Below are 26,989 nucleotides of genomic sequence, written 5' to 3' on the forward strand. Positions count from 1 at the left end.
ATTTCCTTTTCGACGTCTGCTCCCTTACGAAGGCAAAATCTTGTCCAAGGCTATTCCAGGTGAAGGGGTACATCTAGAGAGTGGCATTGACCTATAATGAGAAGCTAGAATTCATGTGCCAAGGCTTATCCCTGTGGCAAGGGTGATCCACATCTTCCCCGTATTATATCCTGAGCATTGAGCACTGAAATCGGTTCTCTTATCAGTTAGTTCTGCCTTCTAAGGTCAATTTGACTCACCCTTCAGAAAGTATTTTATTTTATGAACAAAAATGATTTGTCCTTGAAGTCTCGAGGACTCTCTCTCCAAAATGTTGAAGAGGGGGGGAGGGGGGAACGGATTAAGTTGATTTTAATTATTTGGTAAACATTCTTGAAAAAAAAACTTCTATCATAATTCCTATTGGCGTAACCAATTCTGAAAAACAAAATCAGTTCTACATACAATTACAAATGGCCTGTAAGTAACGACCAAGTGATATTATGTTAGTGAGTTTTGAAAAAAAAAAAATTGGCTAGTTTCAAGTTGACCTCGATGAATCATGTAAGATATATTAATTTCGTAATAATATTTAAAATAAATAAAAATAATTGTTTTTCTTCATATAATGTTAAATATCCACAAAAAGCCATATTTGTTTAGTGGTTTGAAAGTTGAAGAAGATAGAACCTAGGGCAAAAAAAAAACAATAAATTGATGTTGAAAGATGGATTTGGGACAGAAAAATCAAGGGTTTTTGGCTTAAGTATGTATATGAAAGCATTTATCACTCAAAGAACATTTAAATCCAGGTATATGTCATCAGTTTGCAAACATGGGGGTATCTCTAATTTTTTTTAAAGAGAGTTGCTATTGCCCCCACCAACTGTGTGCAATTCTGGGTGATTTATATAGGAATTAGCGTGGCAATAGTAGCTCTCTTTTTTAAATCACCCCTTTATAAATGTTCTAAGTTTAAATTGTCATTTCAATAAGATTTCCGTTTTGCAGTAAATAAGAACCTACTTAAAAGGAGTTTCACATAACGAAATCAACCTCGTTATAAATTATACAATAGATCAACTGATCTGACCCGTAGCCAGGAGCACTCGCAACTCAATCTGTCAGAAATAATGCAAACTAAAACATCTGTCACATACATTCCATATCAAGAAAATCACTTTCACAACTGCTTCTCCCTCTCTGCCTACCTCACTCTACATAATTTGAGACAGAACCCTGTTAAGAAACAGAACGCCAAATTACTAAGACTAGGAGTGATTTTATGTTAGGTACCTAAAATATTAGTAGTTGGGAGTACAACAACAATTATTATAGATAAAGCTACACAATAGTAAAGTTACTTGATATATAGAGATTTGGATTAGGGATTTGATTTATATTTGGATTGTGATGAATTTGAATTAGTTGGTTAGAGAACAGCTCTAAAAAATATTTCTTATATTTTGATTTGAAGATCAATGAGAAACATGAATAGAGTTCTTTAGATTTAGGATATTGACCATCTCTACTTAGTATAGGAGGTTCGGCCACTTCGAATCAACCCTTTTCTTATTTTATTTATTTTGTATCGGAAAATTACCATTTATTAGCCATCCCAAGCCAAAAAAATAAAGTATATTAAGTGTAGAGCATGGATCCATAGCTTATTTGGTTGACACACTGAAAGATTGCATTTCAACTCTTTCATATAAAGACACATTTTTTTTTTCTCTCTGGTTTTTTTACTTATAGTCTACAATCTATCTAATGGCAGAGATAAGAAGTAATTTAAGATGAGTTTATAGTTAATTAATTTTTTTAACAATGATAACGAAATTGAAATTGAAGAGATTGTAACACAGGTTACCACCGTAGAAGAGTGAAGAAAAGCTATGGACTGGAGCATTGATTTTCCTTCAACTCTGCACTTAACATACGATGCAGAAGAGCATCAACTCTTTGACTCCGTCTCCTTGTGCTGCATCACAGATGGTATTAGAAAAAATGATAAAGAGTAACTGTTGAAAGATGCAGGTGAAGTCAATTAAAGCTCCTTTACAATAACCACTCTAAAAGCAATACATACGAGACATTTCGGGATCGGCTTCCTCCTACTTCCTGGAACAAGATATTTATAGATTAGATTCGGCTGTAAGATAAAGCTTGGAAAGATAAATGCCAGTGATCGTCTAAATGTATTAAAGATTGTGATAATCACAAATGATGTCTGATATGACAACAAAAGTTGTGCAAAGCAGAGTAACAATGATTTCGAACAGCTTTAAATCAAGTCCACATGCATAAAATGAGATTAGATGCCCAATTTCCTGATGAGAAACATTTTCCTTACTAACTTGGTAAGATTTTCAGCCTTACTAAGGGTCATTTTGCTCAAATGGATTACCACATCAGCAATCCAACACCACAGCCCTCTTAAGTTTCTTCGAAAAACTCAGATCCAATTTTTTTTTTCAAAAACAATTTCTTTTGAGCTTGATCCAAGGTTTTGAAAGTTCATAGAATTTTGTCCTCTACAACCCTGAAGCATCGGATCGTGTTTTTGGATGACACAACGTGAGGCCAAGGACCCTTAGTGAGGGTGAAATCCTTACTAATTTAGTAAGGCTAGGCGGACTCTTTCCTCATTTCTAAATGGATGCTCTGTGACCATTGACTTCTCTAAGAATGTTCTGACACGACTTGAGTAGAGATTTCCTCAAATGGGAAGTGTAAGTTAGTCATTGAGTACAAACCTTTCCATCTTCTTCAGATCCTCCACATTCTGTTTCGAGTCCCATCTGAGCAAAAAAGGCTTCCAAGACAAATGCTACGACCTGAAAGAAAGGAAAAAAAAAGTTGATTAACAAAAATGTCTCGTGTATTTGTTTGTAAGAAATCTACATAGTACAAATTCAACGGATACATATATATATTGCTAGGCGGGTTAGTGATTAGTGTAAGAAGGGGTTTGAACCTAAGACCTTGGGAACAACCTCCACAAGGTCTTACCACTTAGCTAAGTGGTCCTTGTTGTAGAAATTCAAAGAATTACTTGCTCTAATCACCACCCAGAAGATCCTTAAATAAAAAGGACAGGAACAACAAATAATCATTTACTTCCCCACCAATGGTGGATCAGTTTGATCACAAGTCTAATAAACTGAATAGTTTTACGAGCCTCAGTGCTCAAATGTATCAAATTTTGTTGTGCTGTAAAAACATTCACCTATTGACGAGCAAAAGGCATGCTTTCACATGTAATCTAAAAATTAACCAATTTGTTATTGCACATCTTTAATAAGAAATATCAGTCTGAAATGATTGCATGGATGAAACTCACAAGATTCAAAAGTAGCAAGATCGTTATGAGGTAAAAGCTAATAAAGTATACAAGGCTCCAAGATGTTCCTGTCAATTCCTTGTAGCCCTGAAATTGTAAATTATGAGATAATTAGCAATCTCAGTATAAATAGAAATCACTTCTTTACATCTCACATTCACCTTCCATGTAACTCACCATGTTAGCTTAGCAAAAAAAAAAAAAAAAATGTAACTCACCATATTATAATGGTCATGAATTTATGAAAACAACAAATCTAAGATAGTGATTAATATGGATGCAAATAGTGTTGTTTGGTACACCTTGATGAGGAAATGTACTTACATTGTTTATGTCAGCTGTTATATTTATATTTATGATTGCAAGAAGGCATTATAGTAAGAAGTAAGTAAGAAGTATAAAATGTTTTTAATACCTCCATCCATAGTTGCCAGTTTCCCATGACTAGTAAATTGAAGAGTGTCACCATACCATTGGGGTAGTCATTAAAATTGAAAAGTAGGTAACTGACTTTGTCAAGGAAATTGATCCAAGAGACTAAATATTTCCTGTAGAGATAACTAAATGAATAGATGACCAATTAGCATGGATTAATGCATGAAAGTGCACTCAAGTAATGCATTAACTATCCATATTCAATAAAATTTGATGCATTTGTTATTATTGGTCATCCAAAATAGAATAGAAATGTCATAAAATGACAAACTCTTGTCTGATAAAGAATACTTATGTATGTGAAATTAGAGTGCTGCATGAACGATTAAGAAAGCTCGGTAAAGGACAAAGGATACTCATTTTCAGCAAGAGCCGATCCTTCCAACTTGGGGTTTCCAGCATTGACGATCCCCCCGAAGATCTACAAATACAAAGCGATATTTATTAATTCTTGCATCATTCATGAAATGATTAAGAAAATTCAAGGTTTGCTTTGTACAAAAATATTATGTCCATACACCCACACCCACCCACCCACCCACCACACATTACATCGAGGAGAAATTTTAAACCTAAGCACCAAAAACCATTAGATATTTTTGACATAACAACTGTATTAAACAATAGCGATATGCAAGGAGAGAAAGGAGAAAAAAAAAAAAGTGAGGCAGCTAAACAATTTCTATCCCAAAAGATGCCCATGTAATAAAGTTAACACGTCAAAAGAATATTGGAAATCACATTTATATTCAACACTTATCTTTGTATTTGTGTTCATCATCAAATAAACAAGCATTAAATTTTTGTGGATTGTTATTTTCTTGTTCATGAATAGAAATATATTTTTCTGTTTCATTCAATCATGAAATATACGTAAGTATCATACCTTTACTTACGGATAATGATCCTTCAGATATCTTATCAAAAAAAATTCCTTCAGATATAAGAATATTACTAAATTATTTGTATAATTTTTTTTTATTTTTTTGCTAATAGAAAGCTACCTATTCATTCAATAAGGTACCTGTAGCTATGTCACTAGACATTTTTCTTGTTGCATCATTTTTCCATATTTAAAAATAGGAACTCTGAAAGGCAAAGCAAAACTACCAAGAAGAATAATCTCACGTACCTGTATACCAAGGGTGCAATAAATACATAGCACACAAACGATAGTCCCAAGATATGGCGTCAAACTTGGTATAAGATTTAAGAATGTTGCCACGAAAGCTCTATACTGTTTAACATGCATCAACAGCCTTATTAATCGCAACATTCTTGCGATAAGAAGGTACCGAATCCTGTTAATAAAAACAGAAAAAAGAGACATTAATGTAAATAGCAGTGTATTCTAGAAGTGATTGAGAGGTTAATCATTCTATATTGAATCAAGATAACATGCTCCTTACGACATTATCTCAACTCTAGAAGACAACTTAACTTAGTTGCTTTACATGAACCTACTGATTTGGCTATTAAAACTTCTCGACTTTAAGCATATATTTATTGATAGAAGTACAAGTAATAATGAAAAATTATAAACAAAAAACTGTAAAGAGATGAACAACCACCATGAAATAGATAGGTTCAGAATGCAACTGCCTACCATTCCCCATTTGAAAGAAAAGATACGTCCGGTGCAATAAATGTTACCGTTTCTCCGATAACTGCAAACACAAAATTCATCTATTACGTTGATAAATCTGGAACTTGAACTGTATTTATGAGCTCATTCTGAAAAGGAAAAAAAAAACAGCTAGCAATTCTTTCTTTGATGGTAGTATTTTGAGAAAATATAAGAAAATCCAAAACAAGGATTGAATAAATAATGAGAAGGTACAAATTTGAGAACAGAACACAGTTGAACTTTTCCATCTTAAGTTTTTGTGAGGCTGTCCTAGCTTCAGTCAACTTCGGGAGATAACTGTCATGTTGTGGAATTTTATGCAATGCACATCTTATGCTTCTTCTCATAATTTCTTTACGAGCAATACTTACTGCATATAGGGTAGAGCATTGTGCCACATCATTATCATATGACAAAAGTGTATCTAAAGAAACATGAAACCTCAATCAAGAATTCCTTCCTGTTGGTTTCTTGTTGATTTTAATATTCATCTTCTATAAACTCTATGGTAACAGGATCAAGGTTTTAAAACAGTAAACTGTTGAGGAATTAGGCCAACAATGATACTAAACTCTATCAGGTACCGGCTAATAATCATTGAACTTATTATGATGAACTGCAATTAGCTTTTTCTGGACAGTGAACTAGTATGTGGCATTTGAAATGATTATCAGTTTCATTACAAATGAAAGGACAAGACTTACATATCAGAAAAACAAAAGGATAATTATAAGACATGGTAAAGTGATGAATTAACCAATATAATAAGAATTAACTATACTATGCAAAACTCGTAGGCATATTCCTCGTAAGAAACAAATAATCCAAAATGAGTGCATTGATTAGAAATTTACAACTTAGAAAAGTCAACATTGGTGTAAATTTTCATTTTGCTTACCTATTATCCATGTGACAACAAAATCAAAGCGATTTTGACCTTCCTTCCAATAGTTCGCAAAGCCCATTGAATAAACTTTTAAAGCCATTTCCAGGACATAAATCCAGCCTGCAAGACAAAATGCACTTTAATAAACATCTCATTCACAACCTAAAATATAACTCTATAAACGTATCATACATTATCTGTCAAAATAGCGGCATAGAAGAATTGAGTAAAATGACATTTGGCATTTATGGACTTTTTTTTTTTCAGTGGAAACTTCATTAAAAGCAATGAAAAGGATTTACAGGCTGACAAAGTCACTCGGTGACACAAAAATATGAAAACTAGTTATCCATATTCCTTTACAAAAAGATTTCATCTGAAGACAATCCTCTAAAGAACCCATCTTCTAAAAGAGGTCGCAATAAACTAGCTTGGGAAGAAGTTAGAGAGTATGTCAAAATCCAACTAACACCAAATTGGCTAAAGAAGGTGGTCCACCACAATGGATAGAAAAATGTGGTTAACTATTTCATCATTGGACTTATACATAGAACAAAAATAAAAAAATAATCCTTTTATGACTAATTAACTGGTCAATAGTGAGAATAATGTCCAATGAGGAAGACAAAACAAATAAGCCACTTTGGACAGTATCTCAGAAATCCAAAAAAACAAAGTAGGAAAGGCAGATGTCTAAGAAGGAACCATTAAGGTTCCTCGACCAAAACCACTTGTCCTCTTCCAAGGGAGGAAGAGGGATATCATTGATGGGAGGGAGTAAACCAGCAATGAGTTGGAATAACTTTATCACCTACAATCAATGATTAGTATTACATAGCCCCAAATTGGAACATAAATCTTTTGGGCAAGTTGAGCACTTTTGCCAAGAGGATGGAGCGGATGCTGAAAAGAACAAGTTTATAAGCTTTTTCCAGATCAGCCTTGCAGATAACCCAGTAATCTTCAATTTCACTCTCAAGTTGATGAGTTCGTTGGCAATGAGAACATTCAGGATCTACATCTGCTTCAGAAAACAACCTAAGATTGGGATATCAGGGAGCCTAGCACTTTTTCAAGCCTTTAAGTAAGAACTTTAGCTACGATTGTTTATGCTACCCAGCAAAAGGATAGCCCTAAAGATCCTAATTTCCTCAATCCCCTCCTTTGAAGTCAAAATGTTATAAGTGTTGTCACTAGTGCAAGTTCCATAATAGACTCATCTTGAAGTTCATCAATTTCCTTTAAGAAATCACTCTTTACAACTTTTTAACACCTTCTGAAGAGAAGCTAATGAGAACCCATCCCTCCCAACATCACCACATGCTCTTGTTGAGGATTTCCTAGGGGCATAAAATCAAGTTCCTGGAGCCTTGTCACCTTCAAGATCTACAATAGCTTTCAAAAATTTCCTGTTCAACAATGGACTTTCCAACCAAGAACATTGATCTTGACTGATCTTATCAAACTCCCACCATCAAGGCAAGATCAGTGAAGGTGTTGCTTCGTGAATAAATTGGAGTACACCACCTCCATAGTTTTATCCTACTCAATAATCAAATCACGATTCATTAAGAAATGCAAGATCCCATTGACCCCACTTCTCATGTTGGCAATATAGTTTTAAAAAATTGCTTTCTTATCCCCTCCTTCGACCAGTTGACTGGATTTTTTATGCCAATTTATCTCCTCCAACTTAGCATGATTAGGACATTCAGCAATTAGAGACACTTTCTTCCAACAATCCTCAACCAAAATAGGACCACCCCTTCCTCCACCAGTCAATAGCAACAATCTCCATCAGGAGTTTACCCATATTCAAAACAACCCTACCTCCCTATGTGCCCTCGATTGAGACTGCTTTAAGGGTTGTAAGTTTTTTACAGAACACAAAACTCCTCTCTCATGATGATAATAATTCCACCCACCTGATAACTTAGGAATCTCCAACCACATGTTTTCGAACTTTAAAGAGGCTTAGGCAACAAGAAGGGACCTCACAATCAAAGGGAAAGGGGGCATGAAGATGACTGCGAGAAGTGCCCTCACAATCAAGGAGCAAAGGGACAAGTTTTGAAACAGACTTGGGGATGACCACCTGAGACATCGAGAAATGAGCCTCTTTCTTCTCATGTGAAACCCATTTACATTGAATTCTCTCCCACATTCCAAGGAAGATTCCATAATCCCCAGATATCACCCAATTCCTCCTAAAACATGGAACAACATATACTATCATTTGGACCATAAACCCTAGTGAGGACTCAACAAAAAGAATCATCATTGCAGCCTCAAAGAAAAGGTATAGAGAAGCCCCCACCTAGTAGGGTCACCTTTCCCACATAATAATAATCTCCACCAGCTATACCTTAGTTGGTAATGCACAACAACTAATATCCTACCTTCTCTAGAACTCCCCGACAATATTATCATGCACATCTTCAACCCTTGTTTCATGAAGAATAGCTAATCTAGCTTTCACATGCCCATAAAGTCCTTCACAACAACCCTCAAATCTCAATTCCCTGAACCCCCAATGTTCCAAGATGTGATTTTAAGCTTTGTAATTAAGAACTATCTTCTTCCCCCTTCTCCTACCTCGATCTACTCTCATAGCCTCTCTGGCTCAGCAACCACAACACCAAACCAATTAGTTTTGGGCACAACCCTACTTCTCCCCCCTCCATCACTATTCTCCTTCCACCCACCCCCAAGATGTTCAACCTTCCCCCAACTACAAAGCCTACCCTCCTAATCCTCTATAATTCCCAAACCATCATTTTTCTTTACCTTACTCCTTTCTTGACCTTCTACTTCTTGTACCCCTCACTCGCAATAGTAGCATGAGTGTTCGTTCATGTTCCACCTCTTCATTATCAATACACCAAGGTTCAATAAAATCCCCTCCACCCTTGTCTAATGACATGCACCCCATGGATCTCCACGATTGCACGTGCTGAAGCCGAACTATGTAGAGCCCTTTTGTCATGGTTGTGGGTATGTCAACAACCCAAGACACTCTTCTTGCCTTCCTTGTCCTTCCTGAAATAGATGGCACTAGGCAATATTCACAGTTGCTCAATAGAGTCTAGTAAAACCACTAGAGTTCCTTGACTGATAGGTTGACACCCCATCCTCCACCATGGAGGGGATGGGGGTGCCACTCATCTTTTCTCTATGATATGAAACAATTCGAAAATGAGATTTGATTTGACCATCTAAACTCCAAAATGATACGGCTATACTAACAATAAGCATGTATTTGTAGCAGGTCTAGCAATTTTCTCATCCCATGCCTGATATTACAAATGTAAACAGTTCATACAAATTACAGATCAAAACAATCATCATCATCTAGACCTTTTGTTTGTGTTTGACTACAAGAATCATGTTCCACCATTCCATTCCATGAATACAAAATATACATCAAAACTAACATCACAAGTACAATTAAGGGATGTGGGAATATACAAAAAGTTCATAAAAAAATAGAAATAATGGAAAAAAGTCTATAGTGACAGAATGAAATGGTCATTAAGTTCTTACCAAAGACAAACTCAAGAACCTGCCAAAACTTCTGACCAGAATTGTTCTGTATATCAAGCTGTAACCCCAAGAAACATTCCAAATTAGAAAGGAAAAATAGAAATAAATAAAGCGGGATGCAATATTGCCAATAAAGTTATTATATTACTGAGTACGTCAAAATGAATTTCAGGGTTATTTCAAAGTTTTCAACCAATCAAATTTCTTGTATGCATTGCATTTAATATGTTTGGCAACACATACACACTTTATGTATCCATGATTTTTAAAGTACAAAGTAATTGAGTAGAAAGACCCGTCGAAGTGTTTGATGCCCTTTTATCTTTATATATCATATAGAGATCAATCTTAGGAAACAGCGAACTAATCATCTCGGTCATACCGTTGTTTCAATTATAACAGTAACTAGATTTAGCATGAGTATGAAAGCTATTATGTATCCAAAAATGGCGCTCTCCACAAAGGCTTTCAACTTTTCGCTTGCAGGTGAATGATAAAATGATGGACAGCTTTCGAACCAAGATGGCTGCAAATAGATAAATAATATTAGGCATGCTACCTATAACTCCTCATCAGTCAGAGCGAACAGATATAAAAAAAATTGCAAAATGAAGGGAAAAAAATAAATAATTAAAGTATGTGGAAGACTAAAACTCATAGTAGTATTCACATATCAAATGTTTGGAAAATTCACTTACAGAAGCCTCCTTTTGAAATCTCAGTGCAATAGCGTTGCAAAGGTCATTAAATTCCTCCAAATTAATCTACATGTGAAAAGAAGTTCAGAAAATTAATCAATGAAGGAAATTCAATACAACACTCGAGTAATGAGTGTATTTTTTTTTCGAATTGGTAAATGCATGATTAGTAGTTAGTAACAGGTAATATGGTTAGTGGTTAGCATAAGAAGTATGGATTTAAGGACTAATAATGAGTGATTAGAACCACAATTAGCATCATATTCCCTCGATGTTGGATATCAGTGAGTTGGATCACTTAAGAGATTATGTCCAACACTTAATCCGTTTGAATCAAATAAATTGGCTATCTCAGCCCACATGTCAACTCTTCAAGTGTGTTCTTACTTCGAATTTGAGTATTTGTGAGTATCACGACCATGGACTCAACTTCAAAACATTTTAGAAAAGAACAAAGTTGAACTTTTCCATCTTAAGTTTTTGTGCCAAAAATATTAAAAGACAATCTTTTATCATATATTATTGTATATTAAATACACACACATACTGCAAAATGCAAAAAATATGAAGCGGGACGCATATCAAGCCAACAATCATGGGTTCCAATGGAAATTTTGGAATTGTTTATATTGCAACTTGTTTGGGTCTAGAATTTTTTTATTATTATTTTATTAGGAGTAGTTTTAGATTCGATTATTTCATTTTTTTTTTTTTTTGTCTCTAAATTATTTTAGAAGTTCTATTAGGTTTAGGTACTATTCACGTCATTTTTCTTTAGACCTTAGTTTGAGGGGTCAAAATTTGTCATATTGGGTCGATTTTGTGTCATTTGATAGGTTATTCAATTGCATATTCAATGACCCCAAGATTTCACAATTCCGATAAGTTTTGATAAAGTTATCACCAAAATATCGATGAGGTGCCAATCTTATATGGGATTGACTTCTCAAGGTCAAAAGAGTCCATTTTTTATGTAATTTTAGGATTAGGGTTTTGAGTATGTCCTGTATATAGCTATTGGAATTGTTTTTATCAGTTTATGGAATAAATTTTTTTTTTACAACTTTTCCAATGATAGGAAACCATCCATCTTGATGTGATTCCAAGGTCTTTTTCTATCAAATTCTCATCTTTCCATTTTTATTTTTATTTTGTTTCTTGATTTTCTTGAATCCATCAATCCTCAAACCCCATCACGAATTGCATAACTGAGTTTGCATATAATAGTTCTACTAATAGGACTACAGGTATGAGTCCCTATGAAGTAGTACATGATTATAAACCTAGGAAGCCTGTAGATCTTATACCCATGGCAATCTCACATAGGCCTTCTGAGTCAGTAGAGTCATTTGCACATCACATTCATGAATTATATTCTGAGACTATAAAGGAAATTACTATGAGCAATTGACAATATAAATTTTTTGTTCTTGCACATCAAAGGTTTAAAGAGTTTCAAGTAGGTGACTCAGTAATGGTTCGCATAAGGCTTAAGCGGTTCCCACAAGGAGTCATGAAAAAGTTACAAGCCCGCAGTGTTGGCCAATTCAAAATACTCAAACAACTTGGTCCCGATGTGTATTACATTGATCTTCCGATAGACATGGAGATTAGTCAGACCTTCAATATGGAAGACGTAGTTCTTTTTTATGGCCCAACAATTGTACCTAGTAATCTTTACTGAACCATACCCTTAATCCTACCCAAACAATCCCAATTTCACCTAATCCTGCTAGACCTACTATCGATTTAGTCCTTAAGCCCTCGCCTGACCCACAATACATACCATCCCAGTTTTCATAGTCTTTACCTCCAGTACCTACTTTGCCTCGCATGAGTGAAAAAATAGATAATATCTTAGATTACCAAGTAGTCTCCACCAGACATGTAGGTTATCAAAAAAATACATCGTCAAGTGGAGAAACATACCAGATTCGGATAACACATGGATTACAGGAACAAAGTTACATCGGATTGATCTAGACATACTGGAAAGGTACTACAATTTTATCTCACTAGAGGTAATCTCTTCTCAACCAAGGGAGTTAATGAGGATATCATGAGCATACCCTTCAAGGCGTTCCAGAGGAGGAAAATACATTCAGAGTCATTGTGGATGGATGGAGTATGGACGTGAAGTTTATGACGAGCACCATTTCATGGACCTTTCTCATTGGGTCATTATATTTCAAGTTTTTATTTAATTTATGTTTAGGATTAGTATTTATTTTAATGTTTTATTAGCCTATGGTGTTAGTATAAGTGTTTAAGGGCAATTGGTAACTTTATAATGATTTTTTATTTAATTTTCATAGGCTGAAAATTCAAGGAAAATAAAATTACAAGATTGCAACATAGATAATATATTTTCTTATTATTTAAGTTGTTTAAGTTTTATTTACAACCATTGGATCTTATTATAGTAATTGGATGGCTGAGATTAGATTTAGGGTTTAGAGAACATTATTACTACATATTTATTTTTGTAATTTTCTCTAATGATGAATAAAAAGAGAGATTGAGATATTCCCAACAATGGGTGTGGTATGAAGCCATTTTGGAGTGAGTCCAAGATAACGTTTTTTTTCCTATCGAAATAGGTATTTACTCATTGTTTTCTTAACATCTTCTTTCTCACTCTCTTTTAATTTTCTGTTTTGAACCTTTATAACATCCTTAAACCCTAGTCAATCCATTATATAACCCAAAACCCCATCGAAATTCCTTTATCCATTGAAACCTAACCTTAATACCTATAAAAACTCAACCTAACCCTTCCTTACTCAAACCGCATCGTTCCAAATCACCTTACACCTTTTTTTTCAAGCCCTACTTGTTGTCCAACACCTTAACAACCATCTTCCTTTTTTTTTAGCCTACAACTTCTCCAAACATTTTTAACCTGTTGTCCAACAAATAAGTACTACTTATGTGGTTATTTTTGCATTGAAATTGAACGTAGAAATGTATTTTGAGAATCTAACTAAAACTCTAGTCTAGAGGAAGACTTGTCTTCTATTGGAAACTAATGTTAGTACTTGAATTGCTATTACTTAGGGATTGAGAAAAACCATAGAACCATTTTTTTATTATCTCTTGGATTCTCTTGCATATCTATAAATGAATGAGCTCACGATTTCTGTTTACATTGCTTATAATAATTAAGTTTGATCTCAGATTAATCATCCTAGGGTAACATTCATGGTCCTACATCATAACATGAACCACATTACGAATGTCGCTATCCTACATGAATGTGTATGTTTCATATATAACCATATTGTTTAACTTACATAACAAAAAACCTTTGAGCAAAAAATGTGCATTACATATTGCTTTGCCACATACGGATATGGTTAGTAACTCTAATAGATATTATTTTATATGTGCATTTATCAATCTTACCTAAGCACTTCTAATTTCCAAGTTTTTGTCATGCCGGCACGACAGAACACTTCATAGCACAACACGATACTCCTAGGGCATGCTATGACACTGCTTTGTTTAGTGTGCCGGCACTTGGCACGTCAACAATGACGTGTCAGGTCAAAAAGAAAATCAAATATTTAAAATATATTTCTATAATAAGATGCTTTTTCATATTAAATGTGCAAGTAAGATACCAAATCAACAGCATCAACACAATAATCACAAGCCACATTAGTGGTTTGCGGTTTTAGGGAACACATATTTAGAGCCCATTAACTTTATTGATTTTTGGGCCACCACCCGATGGAACTACACACCTAAAATTAGATTTATTGATGATTTCTACATGTTAAACATTGCTTGCAAGCATTCATTCATCAAAACTTTAACAAAATTACCTTGAAATCACCACTATAATCTAGTTCATCAAATATCAGCTCAAAATCATCCCCTGAGATTTTTGGCAAAGACCTAAGAGAAGTATAAATTTTTTCAAATGTTCAGTTGTTAAGATGACAAAGTTAAATGGTAGATACATAATCATATACCAAATAATGAAATGTGTCACGGTGAATTAAGACAACTTGAGTTAAACTACTGAGGAAACAAAAAGTGATGCACATAAATAAAACCCTTAAGTTTAAAATTCACGTACGGATGCATCAATATGTTTAGCTATTACTAAGCACCATAAGTTGAAAGAAAAGCTTGGAGGGAAGAAAAGAATGAAGAACAATAGCAGAGGAAAAAAAAAAGGGTATGGTTGAGCAGGTTAGATACATTTGTATGATAAGGTAAGATACATGTGTATTTTTTCAGCCTGCTGATGTCATGATACCAATATTTTAAACCACAATCCCAATACCAATCACCATCCAGAAAGCCATTGTCATATTAATCTGACAATAATGTCAACAAACAACCCAAGGTAATAGATAACAATTGTCATTTCAGTCGCATGGAAAAACTCCATTTGTAATCAAAATCATATTCCTAGGCGAACCTTTGCTAACTAATACAACTTTATATCTTGTAGTTTATATCCCCAATCAAACCCAATAGGTTTCTTCCTTAAAGTAACTGAAAAGATCCAATCTCTACAGTTGCTCAAGTTGAAAGTTACAGCTGTAGCCTCCTTGTATCTTCTTCTTCTTCTTCTTTCTTTTTTTTTTTTTTTTTTTTGGGGGGGGGGGGTTGGTTGGGTGGATAGATTCATGTATGGTATCAATATGCATCAATGTGTCAACATGTAAAATATATATTTTTTATATTCGATTATTTTATTTCATAAGAATAACATAGAGAAAGAATAAAAATAACATGAAAAGCTCGAAGGAAATGTGGAAAACAAATAAAATACATAACAAGCAGAAAGATCAAAACAGATTAGTGGCATGGTACCACATCTAATGGTTCAACACAATCTACAAATGTTTAGACAAAAAAAGTCTCAAATCCCAAATCCAACTAACTAGCCTCTACCACAATAATCATCAAAATCAAAGTGACAAAATTTCTCTGATTCATTGCCATCCTCATGCGAGGAGTCATCACGCTCCTCTTTGTATTCCTCTTCTTCATCTATCTCCCTAGAGTCAGAATCAATTAGTTCATCTTCATCTGCCAAACTTTGAGAGCCTCCCCCTCTTCATTGCCGTGATATAGAATACATGCTCATTTCTCATTAGCACAACTAGCCTCTTCGGAGGTCCCATGTCAAATCATCATCCTTTTGAACTCGTTCCTCTTCTTGATTCCCTGTCAACCACTCGTTGCTTTCATTTGTATCATGAAAGTTACTTAGGCTCAACTTGTGGGAATTATCATCTCTCTCCCTTAGCTTTTGGCTGTAAAGGAACTATCCTATTTTATATATTTATATTTTCAATATTTTGTTTTCATGTATAAGTATAATTTTGGATTTTTTGGATTTATACAGTAAAGATTTCTATTTGAAGAAATACTTTTAAGGGATATTTTTCTTAGCTTCCATACAAGACCTGTGTGAAATGCTCGAGTTTCAAATCATAATCCTAAATCACGAGTGTCTTGCCATAGCCAGACATTTATCTGCAAGTAGAAATGGTGTAAAAACTGCTTTGACAGTAAAACACATATAGATAATGACTTTTATAGACTTCTGAAAGATAATATGAGCATAATCATAACTTTGAGGCTTGAAGACAGTTGAAAGAGTTAAACAAGTAGCTTACAATCCTAGAATTCTTGAAATGAGAAACCCAAAACTTGTGTTCAAAGAGATGCACTACAATAAAAAAAACTTTCCAGATTTATCATACGAGTATGACTCCCATGACTACAAAGTTTCCTCTTACTTTAGGAACGATGATTAACATGCTTTTGGCTAGGCTTGCATGGAACAACATAACATTAGAAGAGAAATAAACGATTAGGAGTTGAGGCTCCTGAGAATGCTATGAATATTTTCTACAGGGTCCTGGCAGTAAGAGAGTGAGTTGTACCTGTACTTATTCAATTCCTCAAACAGACGAATGCATTGCTCTTTGTTAAGAAACCCTTTTTTCTGTTGATGCACATAAATACACCGATTTATAACATGCAACATAAATGCTGCAGCATGACTTCAAGCAAACATGATACTGTAAATATATGAAGTAAAAAATTATACATAAAATTGAGCAAGTAACATATTGTTAAAACTTAAAACAACACTAGCATTCAATACAGATGAATGCTAAATCTATGTTGCATTAAATAAAATTCCAGCACCAGATTAAACGTATTGTCCAATTTCAAAAAAAAAATATATTGATCGGTCCAATTTCAACTTATATATCATCATGAATCATGATAACCCGGTAAAATTATTGTTATGAAAGTACCTAAGCCTTTCAAATGAGTTTCATGCAAAATACTGCCAAAGCAAAACTAATTTGAAAGATACGAAACAAATCATTTTATATTAGTAGGCCATAGTTGCCATCACTGAATATTATCAGCCCTTAATTACTTCTAAATAAGTAATTACTTCTGTATGATCAAAGCATACTCCTTTTTTTCTGATGAGTAAGCTGGACTTGAACCCATGGCCTCAAGGTTGTTTTGCAGTGTGTCAAACCAACCGAGCTATGGGTCTAAGCCCCAATCTTGCTTTTCAATTGCAATTACATTTAGATGGTAAGATACCAATTCTTAGATTCCCTCCAAATGTGGATGAGCTTCCAATATGATACAAAATTTTGATCCTCCATGTTTCCATCAAGAAGAAAGCTCAATTCCAAGAACCTTGGTATCTTTTTATGACCTCAACTGCAAAACTAAAGCAATCACCTCTCTTGGTCTCAGTAAAAACGGTTCATTTTCCGGGGAACAGGTTTCAGGACATATTAAGAAGAATAGTTGTGGAGATGGTATGAAACGTGACAAACATGGGCAGGAATGCAGAACACGGTGAATTGAAAGATAACTTCTACGAAATAGTTAAAGAGCATAGGCATTCAAACGTGAACTTGCTACGAAGTAGAGACAGGATGAGAACAGACTTACATCTTTATCAATCAAATTGAAGGCTTTTTCCAGTATATTTTTCCTCATAGAGTCCATCCCCGAAACTTGCTTAACAAGCTGCAAAGAAGAGGAAGCATAAGCAAACATATTCATAAGATAGTGTAGCAAACACTCTTTCATGGAGAAAATTGTTGTAGTTGAAGAAACTTGGTTGTGAGACATGTGAAGTACACCTTTATCTCTTCAATAGAAGGAAAAAATAATAATATATATAGGAATATTAGAGCAGCATTCGGCTTTCTATTCATACCTACAAGAGCACGTGAGAAGAAGGGAAAATGTACCTGCTCTTTGAAGCTATCGTATACAACAGCAAGAATCAGGTTGGTGAGAAAGTACACCCCCAATAAAATGTAGAGAACAAAAAACAGGCAATACCAACGTGAGTCCCTGGCAAAAGAATGAAGAAATTATGAACTTAGTGCTGCCACTTGATAAATTAACAACCACATAGAAGTGATTCTACATTTCATATTTAAAATCATCAATTCATCACAACTAGCAGATATATGGTGTGAAGTAGAATAGATTCAAAGTGAATGAAATTTTTTCTGAAGGAAAGTTCTGTAAACAACAAGTTTTCATTTCAATGAGAAATTAAAGAAAATTTCCAAATGAAAAGAAGACAAGCATTTGAAATACTTGCGCAAAATCCAGCTTACTTGTATGCAGGAATCCACACATCAGGGTTGTTGGATGTGGTGAATAAAACAAACATTTGATACAATGTGGCACCATATGAAAAAAATGTCATCTGCCCCTGTTGAGTATCTTCAAATATGACATAGGCTAACCAACTGGAGAATAAAATGAACAAAATCCCAAGAGCCTGCATTACAAGAAAATCATCAGCACTGAGTAGGTAAAAAGAAGCACCTGATACAGAGTAAGCATCTAAAATGAAGTTGTGGTCCAAAAAATAGAACCATGAAAATAATATTCTCAATATTAAAGTTTATAAGGAAATTCATACTAGATTCTCTACAGGTGTCTAAAAAAGTGAAAAGTAGAGAAGAAACACAAGTAGGCCACCAAGCAATGATGTGGGGAAATAAACAAGTTACCAGGATATTAATGTACATGCCCATCATTCCAGCCAAAATAACAGCACATTCTCGTAATTCCCTAAATCCAAAACAAATAAAAATCATCAAGTCAAGGAAGCCAATGTCAGTAAAATGATCTAAAAACCGTGTTGATAGAGAGCTCTTTTCTTCAATGTCCAGATACTGGAGGGGAAACCCTATGATATATAGATAGGCTGGAGCAGATGTAGCACCTAAATGTCCAATTGCAACAGCACACAGCTAGCAATCCATAAATGCCCTTAACAGAAGACTTGATATGATTTCAGTTTTGGTACATCACAGCTTGGTGGATATGCTCGTAAGACAAACAACTCTAAATAAATTCTAGAGATGCGTCAACATTTTCAATGGCAATAAAAGAAGTAGCTTGTGGAATACCTAATGTTTAAAATAACAAAGACAACGCGAACATATGGAGCAATCCTCAAAGGTAGAGAATAAATGGGCACCGGAGACAAATAGAGACCATAAACCAATAAATCAACGATCAAAATTAACAAGCAAATGACCTGCAAAAGCAGAAGAAGAATGTGTCACTGAGTAGAACAAAAAACATCAGCAATTGGTCAAATTCCTTTAACTAGCTTGTAAAGGAAGTTAATTGAAATGCCATCACAAAACTGATTCATTATCCTAAAGAAAAGGGTAGCAGATACTTATTACATTTTACTCTTATGTATAGAGAAGGATATCTGGTTTTATCTCACCTACCTACATAACATGCTCGGAGGTATTAGGATCAGTTAGCACTACAATGTTGAATGACTTCTAAAATGAAATTTATGCGGGAATCAGCAATCAAGAAATTAATTCATAGATGATTGTGATCCTGGGACCTAGAAGGAAGAGAATTAACAATGAACTTTAATAGGTGTATGAAGGATCTAGTCAGAGTTTATATGACAAAGACATGGACACATTTGTGAGTGTCCAACACTGATAAAAGTGTCACCCACTGACCCCACAATCCCGATAAGCTGAGACTTCTGTACAGTTATTCTTTATCCCAATTTTTTGGGATAAAACTTAGATGATGGGGAATTCATGTTAAGTATATAGTGCAGAAAAGAATGTAGTTGATAAGCTGATGTACGTTAAAATCATTTAAACATCATATAAATAATAGATGAAAAAAAATATTGGGGTAAATTAAAGATTTATGGTTTCCCTGAGACATAGGTTGGAGATAATTGTTTGTGTAAAAGAATAAGAAGAACGAAGAAGGTTTTCACCCACCCTTACAACAGTTATTTTTATAGAAGCATGACAGACATGCATGGAAATTGCAAGCTAAAACCAATAGTTGATACTAGGTGAAGATAGACTTTAGGTGGTCTTATGGAAGAAAAAAAAGTACATATCCATGATTCAAATTTCCATTACGATTCGATTTCTCGGATGGAACATTTTGGAATTCAGCATGGCCGAAAGCTTAAAACAAAACAAGTCAAGAATTCCATTTTTGTAGTTTATCTCAGAATGTTGTGGTTTGTATCGACAAAAAAAATTATATATATACATACACACATTCAAATTGAATTGCTAGATATTACTGCATAAAAAATGATCAAATTTAATGGCTGAAAATCACAGATAATGTAGTTCCACTAAGAAGTGAGTCAGAACACGCATGGTCAATAATCCCAGAATAGCAATCCAAATAAAAAATATTAGAAAAAAAGTGCCAAATGCATGTTATTAGAAGATAATCAAATCTTTATGTGTAAGGGGGCACCAAATTTTTTGCTCTATAAACACATGGTAAACCGATGTATTTCAAATGCTACCACCCAAGATCTCACTTAGAACACTCTTTTGGGCCCACCCTTTCACATTAAACATCATTTTTTAATACAATAGATAAGTAGAGAAACTACCTCATTGGAGCCTCAACTCCACAACCACCCAATCAAAAGTCATTATCGATTAAACCAGTGGGAGGCATCCCCACAATTTTCTAACCAGGGGCGGAACCACCCAATCAAAAGTCATTATCGATTAAACCAGTGGGAGCTAGTAAGGAGCCTATGGGGGCAATTGCCGCCCCACCCCCCCCCCCCCCCCCCCCCCCCAGTTTTTGAAGATGACATTGCCTCATAGACTAATTGGAAAAGACCTAAATATCCTTTTCTTCACTTCCAACCAAAAACCTCTGAATTTCTCTCCAAAACCATTCATCTCCAAGCTCTTCAACTGTACCATTAACTATAGTTTGCCCCCCACTACCATAAAATCCTGGCTTCGCCACTACGTCTAATTAGGTTATAAGCCTTATCCATTATGCATGGGAATTTGGTCGCCTATCTAAGTATATCATATCTTTTAGTTCAATCTATCTTAGAGTATTGAAATGTGTATCAATGCGTATGAGTGTGAAAAACAATGAGTTTTTTTTAATAAATGCTTTTAAATGGTTATCACTTCAAACATCTCTTTATGTTTATTATGCATCAAATGCATTAGTTAGGGTTTGTCTCGCCAATTTTTTCCTCATATAGTGAATGTTTCGTTTCAGGTCCTCTCAAGGTTTTTCTCCATTTTTCACCTTACAAGACAAACGTTTTATGAGTTGTACTTTACTAGTTATCACATGAAAATTGATCCCTGAAGGGAGCATAAATATTTTTATCAATCACAACTCTTGAATAAGTATATTCATAGTTCGTGGATAAAATTGAAATTTACATTGGCATCTCTAATATAGACATTAAAAAAAAATGCGAGTGTATATACACCAATGGTTATACCATATCAAATCAAAAGAAGCCCCACTGAAAACTACAAGGTTTACCTACCTTCAATTTATTTGAATGGTTCTTCCAAAAGAGATGGAAACCTTCATATGCTATTGGAAAGAAAGTGTGAATAAGAAGTATGAAGAGAGTTATGCCCTGCAAAAAAAGTAAAGTATGACTAACTTGCCCAAAATTGTAGGTCTAAGATAAAAAACACATAACAGTTGAACTCCAGGTTTATATATATATTAAAAAAAACACATACTAGCCTATACTCCACAACTCTACATTCATTGACCTCCGTATAAGACACAAGATCCAAAATAAGTCAGTAGGCATGTGCCAATATTTTGGACTATATGAGCTTCATAAGTTTTTATTTTCACATCTGATGACCTGCACTAGATAAATCCCTAATGATAGTGGAGAAAATGATGATCACTAAAAGATATAGACTGGTTTGGATACAAAACCTGAAAAGACTAGAAATCGAAAATAGTTGTCCAAGGTGGCTGAAATAAGAGATAACCTACCAAATCCAACCTAATGAAACATTCAAGCTTCAGAAAAATATTATCAATCTCTCAAAGCCTTCTTTACATGTTCTTGTAACATCTATTTATTGGGTTGGGGGGGGGGGGGGGGTAAACCTACCTTAAAACCCTAGTAACAAATCCTAGCCATCAATCTAAAATAAATAAATACTTTTCCAATAAAAACTAACATACCCTTAATTTTCATCACTTTTAACATACCATTTGGTGAAATGGGAGAAAGTTTGTGATCCTAAAAGGAGAGGGGGGCTTGGTAGTAGAAGAGTTAAGTTGATAAATTCAGTCCTTCATGGAAAATGGCTTTGAACTTTTGGGGAGAGAATCTATTTTGTGGATAAATTCGGAAGAGATATCTTGGTCTGGGAAAGTGTTAGGAGTCGCCTTATAGGTGTGGTGTTTGGAGTGGTATCATGAGTTTAGTAAAGGCATAGGCTTCAAAGTGGGAGAGAGAGCAGTGTGCATCTATTGGATAATATCACTATAGATAATAGAGTCAAAAACCTCCCCAATGATGCCAAGACCCATAGCCGAGAAAATAACCTAGGAAACCATTTTGAGAAATCCCATGACAATATCATAAACCTCATAAACCCCCTCACTTAAAATCAATGATTCCTCAATCAGAAGGTTGAAAATATGAAGTTTCCGACCATGGCACATCAGCACATAGTGGTCTCAAAACTAAGATATTAACAGACAGTATTTGAAATACAAGCATCATTGTTCAAGTTCTACTACAAGTTGGACAATAGTAAATGTAGATGTTGTATGCTTTTATATGAAATACAAGTTAGAATGCTTTTTTAGTCATTTTTTTTAATGGCAGTAATACCAATATGATAAGAATTTGTATGACTCTAAATGATGTCCATCATAACTAATCTAACCTCATAAACAACAGATTCAGCATTGGTTAAGTACGGCAACTGCCCAAGGAAAAAGTACTCTCTATTGTTGCAAGAAGGTGTAGTGTACTTGGCACACCATAAAGGCTTCTGCAAATATTAAGGGAAAGAAAAAAAAGAACAGAACAGATTAGCCATCTTGATGAATAACAGTCAGTAAAGTGATAGTGCAAAGAACAGAAATAACAAATTGAAAAATCTTAAAAGCCGGTATTGGAAGGTACAAAACATCAGTGGACTGTGTCAGTGGTTTCTTTTATTTTGCCTGAAGCCCCTACACCAGCTTGTAGATGGTAAAAAGAAATAATACCAACAAATGAACATCCCAACCCACCTCAAAGAAATTCAGTAATATCAAGGCGAAAATATTAAGGGCCCATAGAAGATCAAATCGAATAAAGACAAAGTAGAACTTCGCTGCCCTTTCAAATTTTGATCCCTCAAGAACTTCCACAGGTAAACCAATGCCATCTTCAGCCTGAAAAATGCATGTTCAATAAGGCAAATACAGAATAAATAAAAACCAATTCTTTGCAATTAATAAGTAAATAAACAAACATTTCAAGAAGTTTTCGTAGGAAAATTGATTCTTATGCCTAAAAATTTAAGTTCCATACATATGTGCAGCACTGATTTCGTAACTGAGTTAAAAAGGAGACCAAGCATCAGCAATTTTGTAAAACATTCATTATATCCCTACTGAACTTGCTCTAATTAACATCAAATAGTTCAAAATTATCAGGATCAATCGAGATTGAATTTATAAAAAATTAATATGAAATTGAAGTATAGGAGGAAAATAGTATGCATACATAACACAGGACTCTGCTCCAACAATATAATAAGTTCCACCATGTAGCAATCACTCGCTTTTTCTCTTGAAATTTGAAAAAACATCAAACCTAAATGGTTTGAATGTATAGCTACATTACACCTAGAAATTTAAGTTACATAAGTATCGGAAGCACTGATTTTGAAATTTCTAAGTAAAATAGCTGACCAATAATCGGCAAATCTATAAGATCTTCAACAGATCCCTATTGAAATTGCACTAATTAACATCAAATACTTCAAAACTATAAGGTATCGACAGTTCAAGAGATTGAATTTCTAGTAAATCAATATGAAGAAGTGAAAAACTAAAATAAAAATAACATAAATAACACAAGACTTTGCTCCAACAAGATATTAAATTACAGGTGACCAAGCATTGGCGAATCCATACGATCTACAACAGATCCCTACTGAACTTTTACTGATTAACATCAAATACTTCAAAATTATGAGGAATCAATAGTTCAAGAGATTGAATTTTCCGGCAAATCAACATGAAAATGAAGTAATAGGAAGAAGGAATTGCATAAATATGCTAAGTTCCTCCATGTCGCAATCTCTCGCATTTTCTCGTGAAATTTGGAAGACATTGAACCTAAATAGTTTGAAAGTATAGCTATTACACCTAAACAAATTGTATCTTTGTGACGCTCACTTAGTAACTTGATCAAACACCTATTGAGTATTTCACTAAACACCTTGTATGCCACACCTTCCAAGACCGTGTTTGATAATGACAATAAAGGATAACCCAACTAATAGTAGTAAATGCAAAGAAGATAAACAACCAAAAAAGAAAAAAGTAAGAACACAATACCCACAACACGAGATCTTATGTAGTTCACCTAAACATTATGTCTATGGATGTTTGAGCATTGGAGCTCGACTTCACTATAAAGAAAACGGAGCAAATCAATACAAGGAGTCAATTCTATCACTTAGCTTCACCTTTTTCTAGATCTCAATCTTACCAAACCTCTCAACCTCCCCTCTCTTGGGTTCCTTTCTTTCTCTACTCCCTTCTCTAAAAAGATTTATAGATTTGAAGTTAGACTTACAACAAAAGAAAACAAAATCCCTTTTAGTTGCATAAGTTACAAGCTCAATCCAATTTACCTTGGACTGACCAAAAAACACACACACATACTTGGATCGGGCCTAATTGTTTCTCAGCCATACTTCAACAAAAGTTCCATTGAGATTTTAAGTAAAACAGGTGAGCATCATCAATTCCATAAGATCTTCATCAAATCCATATTGCACTTGAACTAATTAACATCAAATAGTTCAAAATTAAGAGAAATAATAGTAGTTCTAGAGATCAAAATATCAAATTTAACTTAAAATATATATTTAATAAAAGGAAAGTAAAGCTGACCAGATCCACAAGTGCTGCAGCCTTTTGATACGGATTTCCATAAGTAATGGCGTCCGATCTTCTCTTATAAGCTTTCTGTCTCTCTCTGTATTGTTGACTGCTGTTGCTGCTTTCTCCTCCAAGTAAAGGTTTCTCCATTTTCTTCTGAAAACAATGGTGACTGACAAATGAGAAGATAACAGAGATGGAAAGCTGTCTCTCTCTCTCAGAGCAACCGAAACCAAGCAACTTAATGTCAAAGGGATCTGACAAAATTATAAATTTTCACTTTTGGGTTGAGGCACTGCATCAAACAGACGGTTGATATAAGGAAAAAAAAACAAAATCTTACTGGATTTGGAGATATCGAATTCGAACCATCTGTCCGATCGTGGCTTGAGGACATTTGTTTAAAGAGTCGTGCTGGCGTGACTTTAAAATTACTCGTTTCACACTATGGAGGTCCGCATAGAATGATGGATGCTTTTCAATCGTATCTCGATGAAAATCATATATAACTCCATACACAAATCCACGTAAACAAAATCTCAAAATCACACCATATCAATTTTAAAGTCTCCCGCATTTTCGTTGATTAACACTGAAATTGACATCGTTTCATGATCCCATAGATACTTTCATCGCGATACAAGTGAGAAGCATCTATGATTACGTGCACACCAATATGTGAAACGATATCAATTTCAATGTCACTCCAGCACGACTCAAAATAACTCTCAAACCTCTTGATTTAGAGTCCGACTAACCTTACTAAGTTAGTAAGGATTTCACCCTCACTAAGGGTTCTTGGTTCATCTTTTGGCATACAAAAATATGATCCAATGACTCGGGATTGTAGAAGACAAAATTCTATGAATTTTGAAAAGAAAAATTCTATTATATATATATATATATATATATATCGACGTTGAATTTCAATTTTAAGTTTGGGAGTTATGTGAAATTTGATACTCTCCATTTTCAAAACCTTGAATCAAGTTTAAAAAAATATATATATATCAAGATCCGTGTACACATATCTACTCATATATCTACAATGTATTTTGTCCTATGTGGGCTAAAAGTTTTGGATTGAACTAATTTTTGGTGAGAATCATCTCTATGATGAGGAGATCATCCTCACAAAAAATCAACTAATTCTAAAACTTCTATCCACATATTTATGAGTTGAAGAATCGTGGACCATCCATTTTTTGTTAACCAGTTTTGATAAGATTAAACGTTTCGGATTGAATGATTTTTGGTGAAGATGTAAAGTCTTAAAATCATTTTTGAGTTAGTAAGGAAAATGTTTCAATTTGGTTTATATTGGTATTTAAAAAGTGATGAAACATCCTTTGACCACAATCATCTCTTATAGATCAATGTAAAATGACTTAAATGCCTTCATCTTCAACATGTTAGAGAGAATCTCAATTTTTCAATCCAAAATCAATGTAGAGCAACCTTAAAAATATAAAAAATACCGTCCACATCAACTTTAAGAATTTAACTTTCGAATCTCAAGAAGAATATTAAAATTTTAAAATAAATTTGAGTAAAAAAATTAAGGATTATTTAACAAAAAATTATGAAGGCATCGGAGAATACTATTAATATAAGGTTGAAAATGGTGGATTGAAGATGAGGTTAAATAAATTGTGATATAGGTTGAAGAAATTGAAGATCTCAATTCGAAATGACAAATATATAACAAATAAAAAGCAATGATATTTAATTATTTATATCGTTTTAATTGATCTCTGAGACAAGGGAGGTAAGTGGGTGTCTCATCAGTCTAAATACACAGAGCATTTCAAATATTCATCAAAATCTAGACAATTATGTTTAAATCATCCTAAATTAAAGTATCTTATACAAATGTATCAGAAAATGCTTTACTATCAGTGTTGGGTCCAACACTTAGTTGATCTGACAGTGCATATAAAACCTTTTGTTTCCTAATTTGTATCTCTAAAAAATAAATTTATGATTAATAGGTCAACTCATTGTTGGACCCAACGTCC

At 34.2% G+C, this 26,989-nt stretch overlaps 1 protein-coding gene across 3 annotated transcripts; it reads right to left on the reverse strand.

Moving 5' to 3' along the window:
* Positions 1-990: 990 nt before the first annotated feature.
* TPC1 (two-pore channel 1) lies at positions 991-25,432 on the reverse strand. Of its 3 annotated transcripts, none has more exons than XM_086457430.1 (25): positions 25,315-25,432; positions 24,984-25,127; positions 23,106-23,249; positions 22,754-22,861; positions 21,373-21,468; positions 18,956-19,086; positions 18,554-18,614; positions 18,152-18,318; positions 17,774-17,879; positions 17,469-17,546; positions 16,424-16,485; positions 14,339-14,411; positions 10,512-10,577; positions 10,196-10,339; positions 9,814-9,871; positions 6,283-6,390; positions 5,364-5,424; positions 4,890-5,058; positions 4,114-4,178; positions 3,738-3,828; positions 3,323-3,409; positions 2,736-2,816; positions 2,069-2,100; positions 1,850-1,960; positions 991-1,218 (listed from the first exon to the last, which is right to left on the reverse strand). In XM_086457430.1, exons 1-24 carry the CDS (start codon positions 25,366-25,368, stop codon positions 1,873-1,875), a joined length of 2,274 nt encoding a protein of 757 aa, XP_086313556.1. In that variant the 5' UTR covers positions 25,369-25,432; the 3' UTR covers positions 991-1,218; positions 1,850-1,872. The 3 variants fall into 3 exon arrangements, with proteins under 3 accessions (XP_086313556.1, XP_086313557.1, XP_086313558.1); XM_086457431.1 differs by having other exon boundaries at positions 1,853-1,960; positions 25,315-25,431; XM_086457432.1 differs by having other exon boundaries at positions 24,984-25,228; positions 25,315-25,333.
* Positions 25,433-26,989: the final 1,557 nt, after the last annotated feature.

Source organism: Akebia trifoliata, chromosome 11 (genome assembly GCF_017979445.1).
Source record: "Akebia trifoliata isolate Shusen 1 chromosome 11, ASM1797944v1, whole genome shotgun sequence".
Taxonomy (NCBI): Eukaryota; Viridiplantae; Streptophyta; class Magnoliopsida; order Ranunculales; family Lardizabalaceae; genus Akebia; species Akebia trifoliata.

Excerpts from the sequence above, each read along its gene's own strand:
- TPC1 (XM_086457430.1), bottom strand. The coding sequence starts at position 25,368 with ATGTCCTCAAGCCACGATCGGACAGATGGTTCGAATTCGATATCTCCA. Across the intron at positions 9,872-10,195 it reads CTGTTATAATTGAAACAACG|CTTGATATACAGAACAATTC; the intron begins GTATGACCGAGA and ends TTGGGGTTACAG. Across the intron at positions 2,817-3,322 it reads TCTTGCTACTTTTGAATCTT|GTCGTAGCATTTGTCTTGGA; the intron begins GTGAGTTTCATC and ends CCTTTCTTTCAG.